Source organism: Bubalus bubalis, chromosome 7, assembly GCF_019923935.1.
Source record: "Bubalus bubalis isolate 160015118507 breed Murrah chromosome 7, NDDB_SH_1, whole genome shotgun sequence".
NCBI classification, from domain to species: domain Eukaryota; kingdom Metazoa; phylum Chordata; class Mammalia; order Artiodactyla; family Bovidae; genus Bubalus; species Bubalus bubalis.
Genome location: NC_059163.1, coordinates 4,327,652 through 4,343,747, shown reverse-complemented (window position 1 = coordinate 4,343,747; position 16,096 = coordinate 4,327,652). Strand labels below are relative to the sequence as shown.

The 16,096-nt window shown below is 55.4% G+C and overlaps 1 protein-coding gene across 4 annotated transcripts in view; it reads left to right on the top strand.

The window, feature by feature from the left end:
* TBC1D14 (TBC1 domain family member 14) overlaps positions 1–16,096 on the top strand; it is a 100,576-nt gene that overhangs the window by 68,376 nt on the left and 16,104 nt on the right. For all 4 annotated transcript variants that reach the window (XM_044945536.2, XM_025289643.3, XM_044945537.2 and 1 more), the window contains exons 7-12: positions 2,269–2,375; positions 6,244–6,324; positions 7,415–7,509; positions 8,280–8,351; positions 9,182–9,310; positions 10,452–10,561. In XM_044945536.2, the coding sequence (XP_044801471.1) occupies positions 2,269–2,375; positions 6,244–6,324; positions 7,415–7,509; positions 8,280–8,351; positions 9,182–9,310; positions 10,452–10,561 (594 nt within the window). The remainder of the gene's footprint in view (positions 1–2,268; positions 2,376–6,243; positions 6,325–7,414; positions 7,510–8,279; positions 8,352–9,181; positions 9,311–10,451; positions 10,562–16,096) is intronic.

Genomic DNA, 16,096 nt, shown 5'->3' with positions numbered 1-16,096 from the left:
CTGTGCTCCTCTCTGCCCTAAGCCTGTGCTCCTCCACCCCTCACCCCATGTTCCTCTCCACCCTCAACCTATGCTCCTCCACCCCTCACCCCATGCTCCTTTCCACCCTCAGCCCGTGCTCCTCTACACCCTCAGCCCATACTCCTCCACCCTTCACCCCGTGCTCTTCTCTGCCCTCAGCCCGTGCTCCTCTGCCCCTCACCCTGTGCTCCTCTACGCCGTCACCCCGTGCTCCTCTCTGCCCTCAGCCCATGCTCCTCTCTGCCCTCAGCCCGTGCTCCTCCACCCTCAGCCCGTGCTCCTCTCTGCCCTCAGCCTGTGCTCCTCCATCCCTCCCCCGTGCTCCCCTCCGCCCTCAGCCCGTGCTCCCCTCCACCCTCAGCCCGTGCTCCTCTCCGCCCTCAGCCCGTGCTCCTCCACCCTCAGCCCGTGCTCCTCTCCACCCTAAGCCTGTGCTCCTCCACCCCTCACCCCGTGCTCATCTCCACCCTCAGCCCATGCTCCTCCACCCCTTACCCCATGCTCCTCTCCACCCTCAGCCCATGCTCCTCTACGCCCTCAGCCCGTGCTCCTCCACCCTTCACCCCGTGCTCTTCTCTGCCCTCAGCCCGTGCTCCTCTGCCCCTCACTCTGTGCTCCTCTCCGCCCTCACCCCATGCTCCTCTCTGCCCTCACCCCTAGCTCCTCTTTGCCCTCACCCCGTGCTCCTCCACCCCTCACTCCATGCTCCCCTCTGCCCTCACCCCGTGCTCCTCTCCACCCTCAGCCCGTGCTCCTCTCTGCCCTCAGCCCGTGCTCCTCCATCCCTCCCCCGTGCTCTCCTCTGCCCTCAGCCCGTGCTCCTCCACCCTTCACCCCGTGCTCTTCTCTGCCCTCAGCCCGTGCTCCTCTGCCCCTCACTCCGTGCTCCTCTCCGCCCTCACCCCATGCTCCTCTCTGCCCTCACCCCTAGCTCCTCTTTGCCCTCACCCCGTGCTCCTCCACCCCTCACCCCATGCTCCCCTCTGCCCTCACCCCGTGCTCCTCTCCACCCTCAGCCCGTGCTCCTCTCTGCCCTCAGCCCGTGCTCCTCCATCCCTCCCCCGTGCTCCCCTCCGCCCTCAGCCCGTGCTCCTCTCCGCGCTCAGCCCGTGCTCCTCTCTGCCCTCAGCCCGTGCTCCTCTCTGCCCTCAGCCCGTGCTCCTCCATCCCTCCCCCCGTGCTCTTCTCCACCCTCAGCCCGTGCTCCTCTCCGCCGTCACCCTGTGCTCCACCCCTCACCCCGTGCTCCTCTCCACCCTCAGCCCGTGCTCCTCTCCACCCTCAGCCCTTGTTCCTCCGCCCTATCACCCCGTGCTCCACCCCTCACCCTGTGCTCCTCTCCACCCTCAGCCCGTGCTCCTCCACCCCTCAGCCCGTGCTCCTCTCCACCCTCAGCCCGTGCTCCTCTCCACCCTCAGCCCGTGCTCCTCTCCACCCTCAGCCCGTGCTCCTCCACCCCTCACCCCGTGCTCCTCTCCGCCCTCAGCCCGTGCTCCTCCACCCCTCACCCCATGCTCCTCTCCACCCTCAGCCCTTGCTCCTCCGCCCTCAGCCCGTGCTCCTCCACCCCTCACCCCGTGCTCCTCTCTGCCCTCACCCCGTGCTGAGAAGCGCTGTGTTGAGTCTTGGGCACCTTCGCGCTTGTCGCTGTCTGTTAGCGGTGTGTGTTCTCTGTGCATGGCAGACGCAGCTCCTCTGTGCAGCTCAGAGCGGTGTGAGTTCGCGGGCTCCGGCCATTAGGGTCCAGCAGTCGTTGCCTGAGTGCTTCGCCCGCGTGCAGCAGTGCGGTGGTGGGCGGCTCCCGTCACGGGGCCCTGGGGCTGCCCGCCCCTGCCGCTCTGTGGTGGTGCCACCCGCCCCCCATCCCCGCCAGTGTTCGCCCAGCTGTGCGCGGTCCCCGGAGCAGGCCAGGTCGTCTCTTGCTGCTGTGCTTTCCGCTCAGAAAGCCCTTCGCACTCTTCGTCTGCTCAGAATGCTGCTGTGAGGCAGACTCTGGCTTCGGAACAGCGCTCTGGGCCCCTCTGGTTGCTGGTGCCCGTCTCTGCGTGAGCAGTGCCTGCAGTGGCATGGTCACTGCCCAGTGGAAGCAGTCGTTGGTCTCCTGGTCTGTACGGATCGCTGAACTGTGGGCCCCCTGAGGCCAGGGCTGTGACATACACCACTGTGGCTTGGGGTTAAGCATGTGGGCAGACAAGTGTTTCTTCACTGAGAACAAACTCATGAACTCGTGCTTCCGTTTCCATCCAGGTGGTGCTCTAGAAAAGTTCGAGACTTGTGGTGGCAGGGAATCCCTCCCAGCGTGAGAGGCAAGGTCTGGAGCTTAGCCATTGGCAACGAGTTAAACATCACTCACGGTGAGTGGCTCGCGTGGTCCTCAGCCCGGGGAGCCCGGCCTCCGTCCTGGGGCATCTCTCTCCCCATGTGCCCGCTCAGGAAGAAAGGCAGCCGTTGCCACGAAGCCATGTCTTTCGAGAGGCCAGTGTGCCCTCCGGGAGGTGGTGCATTAGGGACCCCGGGTGCACCCTGGGTGCCTCAGCCATCTGGTGGCTCAGAGCCGACGCCCGCCTCCCTCCTGAGCCGGTTATCCTCCCTGACACACGGGGGCGGAACATTGGTGGGCTGAGTCATGCCGGGATCTCTCCTTGAGTTGTGTGGAAAGCAAGCTCAACGGGGACGGGAAAGTGGTGTGGGGGGTGTTTCTCTCTGTGGAGGTGCCGTGTTTGTGGTGTTTGTGGTCCCGCCTGGCCTTGGCGTCTTCTACGTAAGCAGCTTAGTGGGGACGACACACTGTGCTACTGCCGCGTCCTTGAGGGTCTAGTAGCTTCAGTCCAGAGGGAGGGGAGCTCTGTACCCTCATTTTTTGGAGGTGCCATGCTGCGCAGCTTGTGGGATCTTAGTTCCCAGAGTAGGGATGGAACCCTGGTCCACAGCAGTGAAAGCCCCGAATCCCAGCCACCGACCCCCAGGGAGTCCCTGGGCCGTGCTTTCTCAGGGCTGTTTGTCCTGCCGCATGCCCTCGTACAGTTCGGGCGAGATTTTCTTCCACGAGGGTGTCCACTGCTTCGCTCCCTCCCTATCCAGCGCTCTGCAGGCTGTGACCCAGAGTGACACCCACCGTAGGAGCTCAGGCTCTCAATGAAGTGCCTGGGAAACAGGAATCTTCACTTCCCTCCCTTCCCCTCTGTCTGCAGTCTGGAATAAACATATTCTACGTTTAGACCTGCAATGTTCTAGATCAGGTTTTTTTTTTTTTTTTGGTGTTCTCTTGTCTGGAATTCATTTGTGTTTATTCCCTTACTTGTCCTTAATTCTACTGACGGTTGTTGATAAAAGTAATATCAATTTCCTCTCTGTCTGCAGTCTACACTGCCCGGGCCAGGAACTCTTCCCTTATCTTCTCTGTATTAGTGCCCAGCTTGTAGAGTTGGTGGTGGATGGCTTTTTTTTTTACCCTCTTGAAGGCCCTTGAGTGTAAAATAGATTGGTTTGTAGCTTCTCTGTGGCTGGGGTTCATACTGTTGTTGTAAGTTTTATTTTGTAAGATACTGATCTTACACTGCGATTTCAGCCCTGGCCAGCAGTGTTCTTCCTCTTGAGTAGTGACAGCTGGTTGGGTGGATGGTTACCGGTTCTTTTCTTTGTCATCTCCTCAGAGTTCCATTTTTTTGTCGTTGTTAGTCCATACCTGCCCCAAACTTAACATCTGTAGGTGAAAAGATGGGTAACATGTCCTTGTGGAAATGGTTTCACAAAAGCTTCCCCAGAAGTCAGCATTGGGAGAATGGACAGCAGTTTGTCTCAGTCCCTGTTCTTGAGAATTTCTAAACGTGTCAGCGGCTCCAAGCCAGCTGGGCGCAATGCAGCATGCTCTGGGTGTGTGTATTCTCTTTAATTTTTCGTTCTCACCGTTGGCTGCACTGATTTCATTTAAATTAAAATCCTCCATAGTCTGTATCAGTGTGTCAGGCTAAATGGCTTAATTAGTCAGTTCCATGCCTTGACAGTCTGCGTAAGTCTCGACACTGGCCAGTTTTATTTAAATTGTGTCTTTCTCGTGTAGCTAGCTGCCTGAAGTCAGTGCCCACCTCACTTGGTGCTCAGCAGGGTGGGTCCTCATGCTGTCCCGTCGTCACCTGAAACCCTCCACGACCTCTGCAGTCAGGCCCTCAGGAAGTGTTTGCTGGATGAATGAAGGAGCAGGTGGATGAGTGTGAATGCCACCTTATTGGGTCCTCCTTAACCTCAAGGTTGGCTGTGTATTGAAGCCACCGTGGCTGCACTGATGAGCTTGAAGCCCCCTCTTGAGGCCAGGCATCGGGTAGGCCCTTTCTCACGTCTCCGTGAACGCTGACCACAGTCTGAGGGGCAGGGACTGTTGGCCTTGTTTCCCTACTGAGGAAGTCAGCCACCCTGACAGGTTAGTCAGCTAACCCTGAAGCCCAGGCTGTGGTTTGGGAAGCCCCAAGGTTTTGCTGTTTCTGTGGCTGTGCAATTGGAAACGCACTGAAAGTCAGCCTGGTAGTACCGTTACTTCACCCTTGAGGGAGGTAGCCTTGTACTTCGAAGCTCCTCCGGGAAGAAGGTGGGGTCACTGTTTGAAGTCCCTCTCTCCCCACAAGCGCACGCCAGCTACAGCGTGGCGTGTTGTGGAAGCCGCCCTTTGCCCCAAGCCCCCCAGGGCCGCCCGCGCCCGCGCTGTAGCTGTCGGGCGCCTCACTGGGGAGCGGCTCCCGGTGGCCGGGGCCACGTGGTGGCTTTCCTCCACCTCCTGCCAAGATGAGCAGAGCTCCGCCCGCCTCCTGGAAGCAGAGTGGGCAGGGGCGCCCCAGGCCCTGTGGCCTCCGGCTCAGCACACCCCCAGGTTTGTCCCACAAGCAGCTGAGTTCAGACGCCCGCTGCCTTCCAGGTTAATATGACGTGAATGTGATGTTACGTTTCACAATTGTTCTGCTCTTACAGACAAGCGTAGATTGTACGTCAGGTCCTTCCTTCACAAGGTTAGCAGGAGGTTGATAATCAGAATTGAGCTTGTTACAACACAATAGTGTTACTAGAATTTGACTTATATTTTTAAAAATAGCATTTACTCTCTGGGAGGCAGTTGTGCTTCGCTTTATATTCCAGAAGTACTGAAGGAAAGAATAAAGTAGTAGGAATTCTCTGGGTAGCAGCAGTTAAGTCTCAGTGATTGTTCCTGATCCAGGGCAGCCAGTGGCTGGGCAGTGTTGGAGCCAGAGGAGCCGGGAGGCGTGGGGGCTGGGTGGGGGCATCAGAGGCTCGGAGGTGTCTCTGGGTTCAGTCTCTGAGGATGGGTGAGCCAAGGAGGTCTGCGTACGGCAGTGAGGTTTGTGAGCTCAAGTTACTTCACCATGGCCAGACTGCCCAAATAGAAGAATGAATAAATAAGTTCCAGATATGAAGATTGACGGTTGTCTTGTGAGCCTTGCTACTTTGCTGCCACTGAGAATATTTATTTTTGAAACTTCTGCCTGTGCTGCTTTCACCCCTCCTGCACTTTCAGGCAACAAGCTCAGGAAGACTGGGCCCGGGGGTCGCGGTTCTATCTTGTCTTTATTTGAAACCAGATGGGTTTTCTGCTTGTTTCCTGCTTTGTCCATCGGTCATGTGCTCACCGCGTGTCCTGGTCTGTGTCCGTCCCAGTGCTGTTTGTTGTGGATTCAGGCATGACCAGAGACCCTCACAGTCTTACCCCGGAGCTCAGAGTCTAGTGAGGCCATAGCCTCATCCAACACATCAAAACAAAACAGCTTTACGGGTGGGTGGTGTGAGAAACCAGGCGTAGTGGCATTTGGGCTTCCCTGGCGGCTCAGACAGTAAAGCGTCTGCCCACAATGCAGGAGACCCGGGTTCGATCCCTGGGTCGGGAAGATCCCCTGGAGAAGGAAATGGCAGCCCACTCTAGTGCTCTTGCCTAGAAAATTCCATGGATGGAGGAGCCTGGTGGGCTGCAGTCCATGGGGTCACAAAGAGTTGGACACGACTGAGCGACTTCACGATAGTGGCATTTTGTGTATTTCTTTGTATATGGTGATGTCTTTAGTAAACAGAAGTGCCTTCCGGCCAGAAGGGAGGAAGTAGCTATAATAAGCATGGAGTCTGTGGTTGAACTTTAATTATTTGAACGAGGCGACAGTGTATTCTCTGGAGTGCTGGGGAGACATGTGTGTGCACGTGATAACTTACCGAAGGCTTTTCTTCCAGAGCTCTTCGACATCTGTCTCGCCCGAGCAAAGGAGCGGTGGCGGTCCTTTAGCACGGGAGGCTCCGAAACAGAGATCGAAGGTGTGTGTGGCGGCAACACCAATGGGTTCTTTTGGTCAGCTATACAAGTTGTAAATATTATGCACATCATTATTACATAACAAGGAAAACTTCCTTAACTGAAATAGTGGTTGGTGCAAATTTATGAACGCTTCATGGGAAAAGGGATTAAAAAAATTTTTTTGGCTGTGTAGTATGGCACACCAGATCTTAGTTCCCTGACTAGGGCTTGAACCTGGGTTTAAGCGCCTGAGTCCTAACCAGTAGACCACCAGGGAATTCCCAAAAAGGGATTTTTTTTTTTTTTTTTTTTTTAAGATCAAATGAATTAAAAAAAAGCTTTTATAAGACAGATGATACCAGCTCCTGAGAGTTGTCTGTGTCCAGACGTGCTGGCGGGCTGGTCATCATGTACAGCTTCCTGTGGTCGCTGATGGACAGTAGCCAGGCCCCCAGGAGGGCTCAAGTGCCGGTTTATAGAGGAGAGCTGGAGCGCCCTCCAAAAGGACGGGAATACTGCCTGTTCCTAGGCTGTGCTTTCAGAGTTTTCCACGACACACAAATGATTGTGGTCGCTTCTGTTGGTTAAGTAGTGTCTTTTCTGCTGATCTTTTTTTATACCATGTGGTACTGGAATTTTAAAAATATAAAGCAAGTTATCCATAGTTATTTGTTACAAATAACACACAGTGATGTTATACTGCAGTAACTCCCATATATTCTACGTTTATAGCAGCAATGTTCTAGATCAAATGATTTTTCTGATGTTATCTGTGTCTGGAATTCATTTGTGTTTATTCCCTTACTTGTCCTTAATTCCTTAATTCCAACTATCAACAGTTGTTGATAAAAGGTAATATCAAATTAGATCGTGATTTTAGACCCTAGAAAATATCTGATGATGACCTAGCCTTAGACGGTGCTGTGAGATTTTTGCTCTTAAAGTAAAGAACTCTGCAAACTGTTGATGCTGTAGGCTCAGGTTGTAATTAGGTCCACATGCTCCTGAAGACTGTCCCTTCCTTGTTTGATTCTCTGAAGACTTTGAAGCCTTGCAGTCGCTCCACGGACTTGCCTCTGAGAGGTGTGATGACTCCTGGTCTTTTGACAGATGCTGGTTTTTCAGCAGCAGACAGAGAAGCCAGTCTGGAGCTGATTAAACTGGACATCTCCAGAACATTCCCCAGTCTCTGCATTTTCCAGCAAGTAGGTGGTGGTGATCTGTTACTTTCAGTATGTTTTGTCTAAAATGCCAAATTGCATGCATTTGTGATCAGGTTTGAAAAGTACTGGGGATCTTTGTTGGGAGGGTGGGTCTTTTGCTAATACTTTCAGACTCTTAAAAATAAGGATAACTAATGATGGACAGGGAAGCCTGGCGTGCTGCAGTCCATGGGGTTGCAAAGAGTCAGACACGACTGAGCAACTGAGGTGAACTGAACTGAATCCTCTCCGACAGATGGTTAATGTGACTCCGGAATACCCAGTCTGGTTCTGCCGTGCCCGTGTTTCTAGCATCGTGCTTTGCACACACTGGGTAACCAGTAAAGGATAGTGGAGTGAACAGCGGTGATGGGTCAGCGGCCTGCACCTGCCGTGCTGAAGCATCGTAAACACAGACAGAGACAGGCAGCGGGGGGCAAGGGTGCAGAGAGGACCATCAGGATGAGGGTACGGCGGGAGGCAGAGGCAGACTGACCATGGGCACCTACCTGCTCTGGAGAGCCTGGGTACCGGTCGCCGTGAACTTGACGGGGCAGTACAGTCACCCGGCAGCAGCTGGATTAAGGGTGTTGTTCCAGTGTGGTGCTCACACCGGCGCACCAGCTGGTTTCAGAGCGGCTTTGTGGGTCGAGCGCGTCAGCCGTGGCCGATGGTTCACTTGTCCGGTGCCGTGGCGGCGCCGAGCTGCTGCGGCGGCAGGCCCTGTGCACGCTGACCTGGCTGACGCGTGTCTCGTGTGTTGGTCCTTGTAGGGTGGCCCGTACCACGACATGCTGCACAGCGTTTTGGGCGCGTACACTTGTTACCGACCGGATGTGGGTTATGTAAGTGAACCTTTCCGAGATTTTCTGACGTTCTCCTCTAGAAAGAAAGTCATGCTCTCCGCCATCTCACCGTAGCTGCAGATGGCGGGTCACGTGCCCCCATTTTTGTGAGCTATGAAAGGCTCACGGTCAATGACTCGCCTCAGTTTCCTTATAGGGAAATTGAGCTGCCCTGGCTGCTCTGTGGCATCGATCTTTTTTTTTTTTTTTAAAGCCTGACGTACGAGCCTAGTCGCTCAGTTGAGTCCGACTCTTGTTGCGACCGCGTGGACTATAGCCCACCAGGCTCCTCTAGGTCTGTGAGATTTCCCCAGCAAGAATACTGGAGCAGGTGGCTGTTTCCTTCTCCATAGATCACGTTTTAATTGGGTTTGATTTTCATTTTTTGCATGTGATTTTTTTTTTTTCCCCAGCATTAAATCAAAAAAGCCTTTTAGTTGTAACTGTTTTTAAAACTACACTGCTGAGGTTTCTGCGGCTTAGCGGACGTGTGCCTGCATGGCTTTAGAGTGACATGTTCCCTTAGGTGTACGTTTCCATGGTGCCCGGACGCTGTGCCTTCTCAAAGGCAGCGAGTCTGTGAGGTGCAGAATGAGGGTGTGGGAATGAAGGAGTGCAGACCAGTGGCCGGCGTGGCAGGGCGGTGACGCTGCGTCAGGATGGGCAGGGCCCTTGAGGCCATGGGTCTAACCTGCGGGGGTGGCAGCGAGTGGGGGCAGCGTGGGCCCTTCCAGCGCGAGGGCATGTGGGCTCCTCCTTCAGGGAGACGCAGGGGCTGCTCCAACCGCGGTGGCTGCCGGTGGTTTGACCGCCCTCTCTCCTCCCCTCAGGTTCAGGGCATGTCCTTCATAGCAGCCGTATTGATCTTGAACTTGGATACTGCAGATGCCTTCATTGCTTTTTCTAATCTTTTGAATAAACCCTGTCAAATGGCATTTTTCCGAGTGGACCATGGCCTTGTAAGTATCCCCGTGTGTGTGTGGTGCCCTGGGTGCCGTGTCTACACAGAGCAGGAGCAGCTGGGCCCTTGTGTTCGGCGGGAAGCTTCCACGTTCCCCTCCCGGGGCTGCTTGCAGCAAGTAGTGCTGTACAGCGTGGAGGATTACCGGGGCACTGTGTCGACCCTGAAAAACGGGCGGTTAAGAGCCATACGTGTGAATTTCGAAATGCATTCTTCCAGCAAGTGTTTCTGAGAATAAAGCCTTGGCGTGAGAGGGGAGGGGTGCCCCCCGCACGGACATCCTTGCTCTGTGTCAGAGCAGGCGCTCGGCCCGGTTCCCCCACGTGGAGGTCCGTGGGGGAGGCCGGTGCCCTGCAGCTGTTTCGGCGCCGCACCCTGGTTGGTGCCTCGTGCTTTCCCGCAGACCCTGTAGGAAGTTGAAGAGCCCGTGCCGGTGAGATGCGGGCTGGGGCGGCTCCCTGTCCCTTCTGTATTTTCTCCCGAGCTGTCTCCTGAGCTGCATGTGAGGAGGCCCGCGGTCTTCCTTGCCCGAGTGTCAGCATCAGACCCCCTCTGGGAAGGCCGGGGGTCGGCACGGAGGCTGTGTGTTTCCTCAGATCATCCTTAGATGGCGCATTCCTTTCTGGTTCTTGGAGGAGAATGAGCCGTCAGGGGTCAGCCTTTGCCATGGGCCAGGGCGCGAGTTGGAGGCCGCACCTTGCAGGCGCGCGAGGCGCCCTCGTTTGGCAAGTTACGCACCTGTTCTGCAAAAGGAAGGGCGCCCACCCGGTGTTCCTGCCTGGAGAATCCCACAGACAGAGGTGCCTGGTGGGCCACAGTCCGTGGGGTCACGAAGTTGGACACGACTGAGTGACTAACACTTTCTCTAACACTCTGGGTTTCAGTTCTCTTATCTGCAGGTTGGAGAAATGATGAGGTGTAGTCAGTTACAGTGACGTTACAGGGAGGTTAGAGATTGTGCCTGTTTAGAAATCACCTGTTCGCTGCCTGGTTTAGGGTTACCAGTAAATATACGTGAGCAGTTTACATACGAAGGTGATTGTTGGATTCTAGGGGCACTAAGTATACTGACTTTCCCTGAAGATTGGAAACATGTGCTGATAACGTATTTATTGGTGTGTTTCACATTTTCTCCCCAGATGCTGACGTACTTTGCTGCATTTGAGGTATTCTTTGAAGAAAATTTGCCGAAATTATTTGCTCATTTCAAGAAAAACAACTTAACTCCAGACATCTACCTAATTGATTGGTAAGACTGCATTTTTATGCATTTTGAGAGTGTTTTCTCATGTCTGTGCCCCCATCTTCATTCCTCACTGCCGGCTTCTTTTGGGGCCCAGCTGGCCCCCCACCTCCTGCTTTACAGTCTCCCTTCTGTCCTGAGCCCCAGACGCCCTGTGTTCACAGCCCGGGCTGCCGGTCATCGGCTCGGCTCTGATCCTCTCTTGATGCCACGTGACTTTCACCGGTCCTTCCCAACTCCCTCCAGGGGAGGAAGGTGCCTTGGACCTCTGTGTTTCCAAGATGCTATTTACTTGTTCCTCCCCAAGACATCACTCAGCCCTTGGCCTGTGCGGGCTCTCCGCTGGGATCGGGGGCAGACTCAGCACTTTATGTCCAAAGCTCCCACCTGGAGGAGCACCTGGACCCGGGGCCATGCAGCCTGTGGGGGCGTCAGGGCCCACGGGGACGACCCAGAGCTGGAGCCGAGGCCTGCCATGAGCATGCACGCTCTGGGATCAGCAGGCCACGGCTGGCGGGGTGGGACGTGGGAACTTCCCGCAAAGGGCCAGGGTGGCAGGCGCGAGCTCCAGAAGCTGAGTCAGGGGTCGTGGATGCCAAGCTAAGGGGCTCAGGCAGGGGTCCAAGGGCCAGAGGGAGAGGCTGCCGGCTTCCACTTGGGGCGAGGATCGTGGCCGGTTCCGCCCAGAAGTGAGTTTCCCGTTCCCTGGGAGGCAGGGGAACCGGGAGGCAGAGACAGTGAAGGGGAAAAACTGGGGCTTGAGCTGAGGCCGCAGAAGTGGGTGGAGGGCTGGGAGGGGTCGCACTGGCCAGAGGCTGGGGCCCTGGGGCATACTGTGGTCATGAGGGGTGCCGCTGGTGCCGTCAGCCACGCCAGGCTGGGTTTGGCAGGATGGCGAGCGTAGCCGGTGTTGGACACGTTGGTTTTAGGGCACCTGTCAGACATCGAAGTGGCCGTACAGATACAGGGTTCCAGAGGATTCCTGCTGGAGCCGAGACCAGGAAGTCTTCATGCAGGGTGGATTAGTTGCCTGAGGAGAGGCTGGAAAGGCTGGGGTGTCCCCCACCAGGCACCAGGTGAGGAGGCCAGGGCCTCCTGGGGAACAGGGAGTGGTGTCTCGGGTCCCGGAATCCCGCCTGAGTTCCGGCCACTCCCGTTAAGTCCCTGTGGCCCGAGCACGGCTGAGGAGCCTCCCTGAGCCTGTGGCCTCGTCTGTCCACCCAGACAACTGGCCTCTGAGGGCCCTGTACGGGGCACCAGCCTTGCGAAGGCCTCCGGCTCACAGAAGGAGGCGTCTCTGGGCTGAGAGGCCGTTTGGGTTTTTGCACCAACGTGTGCAGTGAGCCCACAGCCGCTGGGAACACACAGTGGCCTTGGCTTTCCTCTGTGCTACTTGTTTCAGGAGGCAAAGGCTTACCTCTAGAAAGCAAAGGCCAAATGTCTTCTGAAATGAGGCCCCGCCCTTTAAGTAAAGCTGATTTGTCTGCTTCCGTGGGAGCGAGCCTGGGGGATGTTGCTTATGTCCTGAATCCCGGAACCGTTCCAATTCTGCTGAATTCGTGCTGGGGATGAGGGTGTGGAGGTTGGGGCTGGTGTCACTGTGGGTCTGTCCAGACGTGAGGCCACGAAGCCGCCACTGGTGGGGGGCTGGGCTGGCCTGGCCTGTCTGGGAGTGTTTGGGGCCAGGGTTAAAGGTCACCTCCATTTAACCAACAAATGATTTCTCCACACTGTGAACACTCAACTCTTGCACAGACTGTCCTGCTGCACGCCTGTTTGTGCACCTGTGCTGTGAGATTTGACTGTGAACCCTGACCTTGCAGATTCCCAGGCCTGGAGGGTGTCAATGGAGGGTCATATGGGACCAGAGTCTTCAGCTTCGACGTTATCTGCTGAGGCCACCGAGTTAGATTCCTAGGATTCCAGGCTTACGAGGAACTTTGGAAAACACTGTCCTGGAACAGTGTCTCTTGAGCTTAGTTTTGCCCTGACTTGCAAAAATAGATGAGTTGTGTGTTGTGACGCAGCGTGTGGCCGTGTGTTTGGAGCAATATAAGATAATGTATGTGACAGAAACAGTTTTAAGAAACAATACTTACCAGCCTTTATTATGTGTAGAGAGCATGCTGAAGTTTTCTGTTTTGTTTGTGCAAAAAAAAAACAGGCTGCTGCTGCTCCACGCTGATGGTGTTACAGGGCAGCGGTCAGTGACGGTCACGACGGGCAGCGTGAGGGGTGCTGCACTGCCGGGAGCGTCTCTGCTTCATTCCAGGGTGAGGGGGAGAGGGGCCCAGGCCACGGGGCCTCGCGTCTGTTAGCACTTCTCACGGTATCTCATTCATCCAACCCTTAGAACAGGCCCCGGGAGCGAATCATAAGACATCTGTTTGACACGTGAGGAGATGGAGGCTCGGCGAGGCAGAATGACTTGCCCGAGGTCGTTGGCTCGCTGGATGGCAGCGCTGGCTTTCGAGCTCAGGGCCAGCTCCAGAGCCTGTGTGTGTGCCCTCGGAGTGGGTTGAGTCTGAGGGATTTCTTAACCAAGGCAGCATACCCCGTGCAGAGGGCCGCAGAGCTGCAGTCAACGTGCTGGTGAGCGTGGGCGGCGAGGGTCGGACGTGTGGGTGGTGAACGTGGAGCAGAGTGCAGGTGTCTGGGTGCAGGGCCGCTCCGAGGACTCCTGCCCTTAGACCTTGTGACGTGATGTGCTTGGAGCCTGAGGCCCTGTGGATGCTCGCGGTGCCTGGGTGCAGCCTCTGCTGGTGCTGGGGCCTGGCTGCTTCCTGGAATCAGGGCCACGGGTGCCCTGTCTGTGTTTGCAGTCCCAGCGCGGGGCCGGGCGCACGGGGTCGTTAGTAGGTATTTGAGTTGATCTAAGCCCAGGAAATCGCGCAGTGCACATCTGAGTGCGTCCGCAGGGACCTGGGCTCTCCGTGCGGTGCTCACGGGCAGGTGGAAGCTCAGAGCAGGAGCAAGGAGGGAAGGAAGCCCAGGGAAAGGGCTGCTCAGGACCTGCCCCAGAGGCTGGTGTTTCAGAGACACCGCTGCCCTGTTGCATCTTCACAGCACCTGGAGCAGGCCCCCTTTTAGCACAGAGGGAGCCAGCGAGGCCCGTCCTGCAGCGGGCGGCCCAGGTGGCCCTCTCTCCTTGCTCATCCTGCTTCTCCTGTGTCCCAGCCCCTTCCCCGGCCACGTCTGCTCCCCAGCGGCAGGGCTGCCTCGGGCACACACACCTGTGTATGTGTCTGCAGAAGATGGAGGTCGCTACCCCCACCCCTGGGCCCGGCCCTCTGCACGGCTGTGGGCCCCCGCGGTTTGGCTGCTGAGTGTCCTGGGTGAGCCGTGTGGGTACTCACAGGAGACCTGTCTGCCTGCCAGGAGCCGTTTAGGACTTGCTCCTTCTTCCATCACGGGACACTCTCATCACCCCCTGGGTTATTGCGTTAGTTTCAAGACCACTGTGTGGTCTTGCCCAGTCTGAGAGCCCTTCTTCCAGAACCCCCTCTCTGTCCCCTCCCCACAGCGGTTGGGGCTTCCCTTCATGAGAGCACCCCTGTTTCTTGCTGCCCCCGCAGTAGACCCAGTGCAGTCAGTGTCCTCGGTGACCCCCGTGCCCAGCCCCATGCTGGGCTTGGAGTCCTGGACCCAGGGATGCACCCGCTCCCAAGGGGCCCCTTCCTCGGGTCTGAGGTGCACGGAGTCCAGCCTGCGTCTCGCACGGGTGCCCGCCTCCCCACGTGTTCGGGGGCTGCTGTCTGCCCAGCGCTGCAGAGACTTCACGGTGGAGACTCACATTCACTTGCTGAGGCCGTCCTCCTGGCAGGGATCTTAGCCAGTGTGCTCGTCTCTCCTCTCAGCTCACACAGACACAGGGGGCCGAGCGGGCTCTCGCCCTCCATTCCTGGCTTCCTACAGAGTTTCCAGCATTCAGACCATCAGATGTCCGTGTTTTGTGGGAGAACTGACATGCAGTCAGTTAACTTGTCAGAATATTTCCCACTGCTGTCAAATATTAGAGTTATTAGGAGGTATGAATAGGTTTTGTAATAGATAATCCTGAATTAATGAAATAATTAAGCAGAACATTCTGTATCCTGATTAATGTTTCTTGAACGTTTGGTGGTACTTGGAGATCCTGTCATCATGCCGAGTCTCTACCTTAAAGGCAGGTTGGGGTGAAATTACTGACGGAAGAGTTTTGTTTCCATGGCATCCAGCATCCTTTTCATTCATAGCTTCTACTTTCCAGTTTCAGTCAGTTTAGTCACTCAGTCGTGTCCAACTCTTTGAGACCCCATGGACTGCAGCACGCCAGGCCTCCCTGTCCATCACCAACTCCCAGAGGTTACTCTCAAAGTCATGTCCATTGAGTCGGTGATGCCATCCAACCATCTCATCCTCTGTCGTTCCCTTCTCCTCCTGCCTTCAATCATTCCCAGCATCAGGGTATTTTCAAATGAATCAATTCTTCATATCAGGTGGCCAAAATATTGGAGTTTCAGCTTTAGCATCAGAGCTTCCAATGAATATTCAGGACTGATTTCCTTTAGGATGGACTGGTTGAACCTCCTTGCAGTCCAAGGGACTCTCAAGAGTCTTCTCCAACTTTCTTTATAGTCCAACTCGCACATCCATACATGACTACTGGAAAAACCATAGGCTTGACTAGACGGATCTTTGTTGGCAAAGTAATGTCTCTGCTTTTTAATATGCTGTCTAGGTTGGTCATAACTTTCCTTCCAAGAAGTAAGCGTCTTTTAATTTCATGGTTGCGGTCACCATCTGCAGTGATTTTGGATCCAAAAAAAATAAAGTCAGCCACTGTTTCCATTGTTTCCCCATCTATTTGCCATGAAGTGATGGGACCGGATGCCATGATCTTATTAGCTTTCTAAATGTTGAGTTTTAAGCCAACTTCTTCACTTTCATCAAGAGGCTCTTTAGTTCTTCTTTGCTTTCTGCCATAAGTCTGGTGTCGTCTGCGTATCTGAGGTTATTGATATTTCTCCTGGCAATCTCGATTCCAACTTGTGCTTCATCCAGCCCAGTACCTAAAAACTCCTCCAGAGCAAAGTTGTCTTGCTGAGCAGCAGGTGTTTAAGTCGCATCTGGCACCCCATGTGGGGGCCTCCTCAGCGTATGTGTGGAGGGTGGGAGGAAGGTTTGGAGCCTGAGGCTGGGGGACCTTCAGGCAGAAGGACTCACATAGTCTGTGGTCACTGGCACACCCACCCCCGCCTGGCGGATGACAGAGCCTGGGTGCTGAGGCAGGGTTCACATTGACTTACCTGCTGTCTGCAGCCCCTGCTCAGGGCTGGTGCCTAAGGTGGAAACACCTTTGGGATCAAACTGGAGGGTGCTCTGGGGACTCAGAGGTGGTTCTCTCTGCTTGCTTCCAGGATTGTGGGGGGAAGAGTTAGGCTTGTTAATTAGTTTCAACGGAGACTTACATAACTACCTTCAGTTTTTAAATGCATGTGGTTCTCTGTTGTTTCATGTTGTTTTATGTAATCGCACAGAATCCAAGGAGGCTGAGTAGTT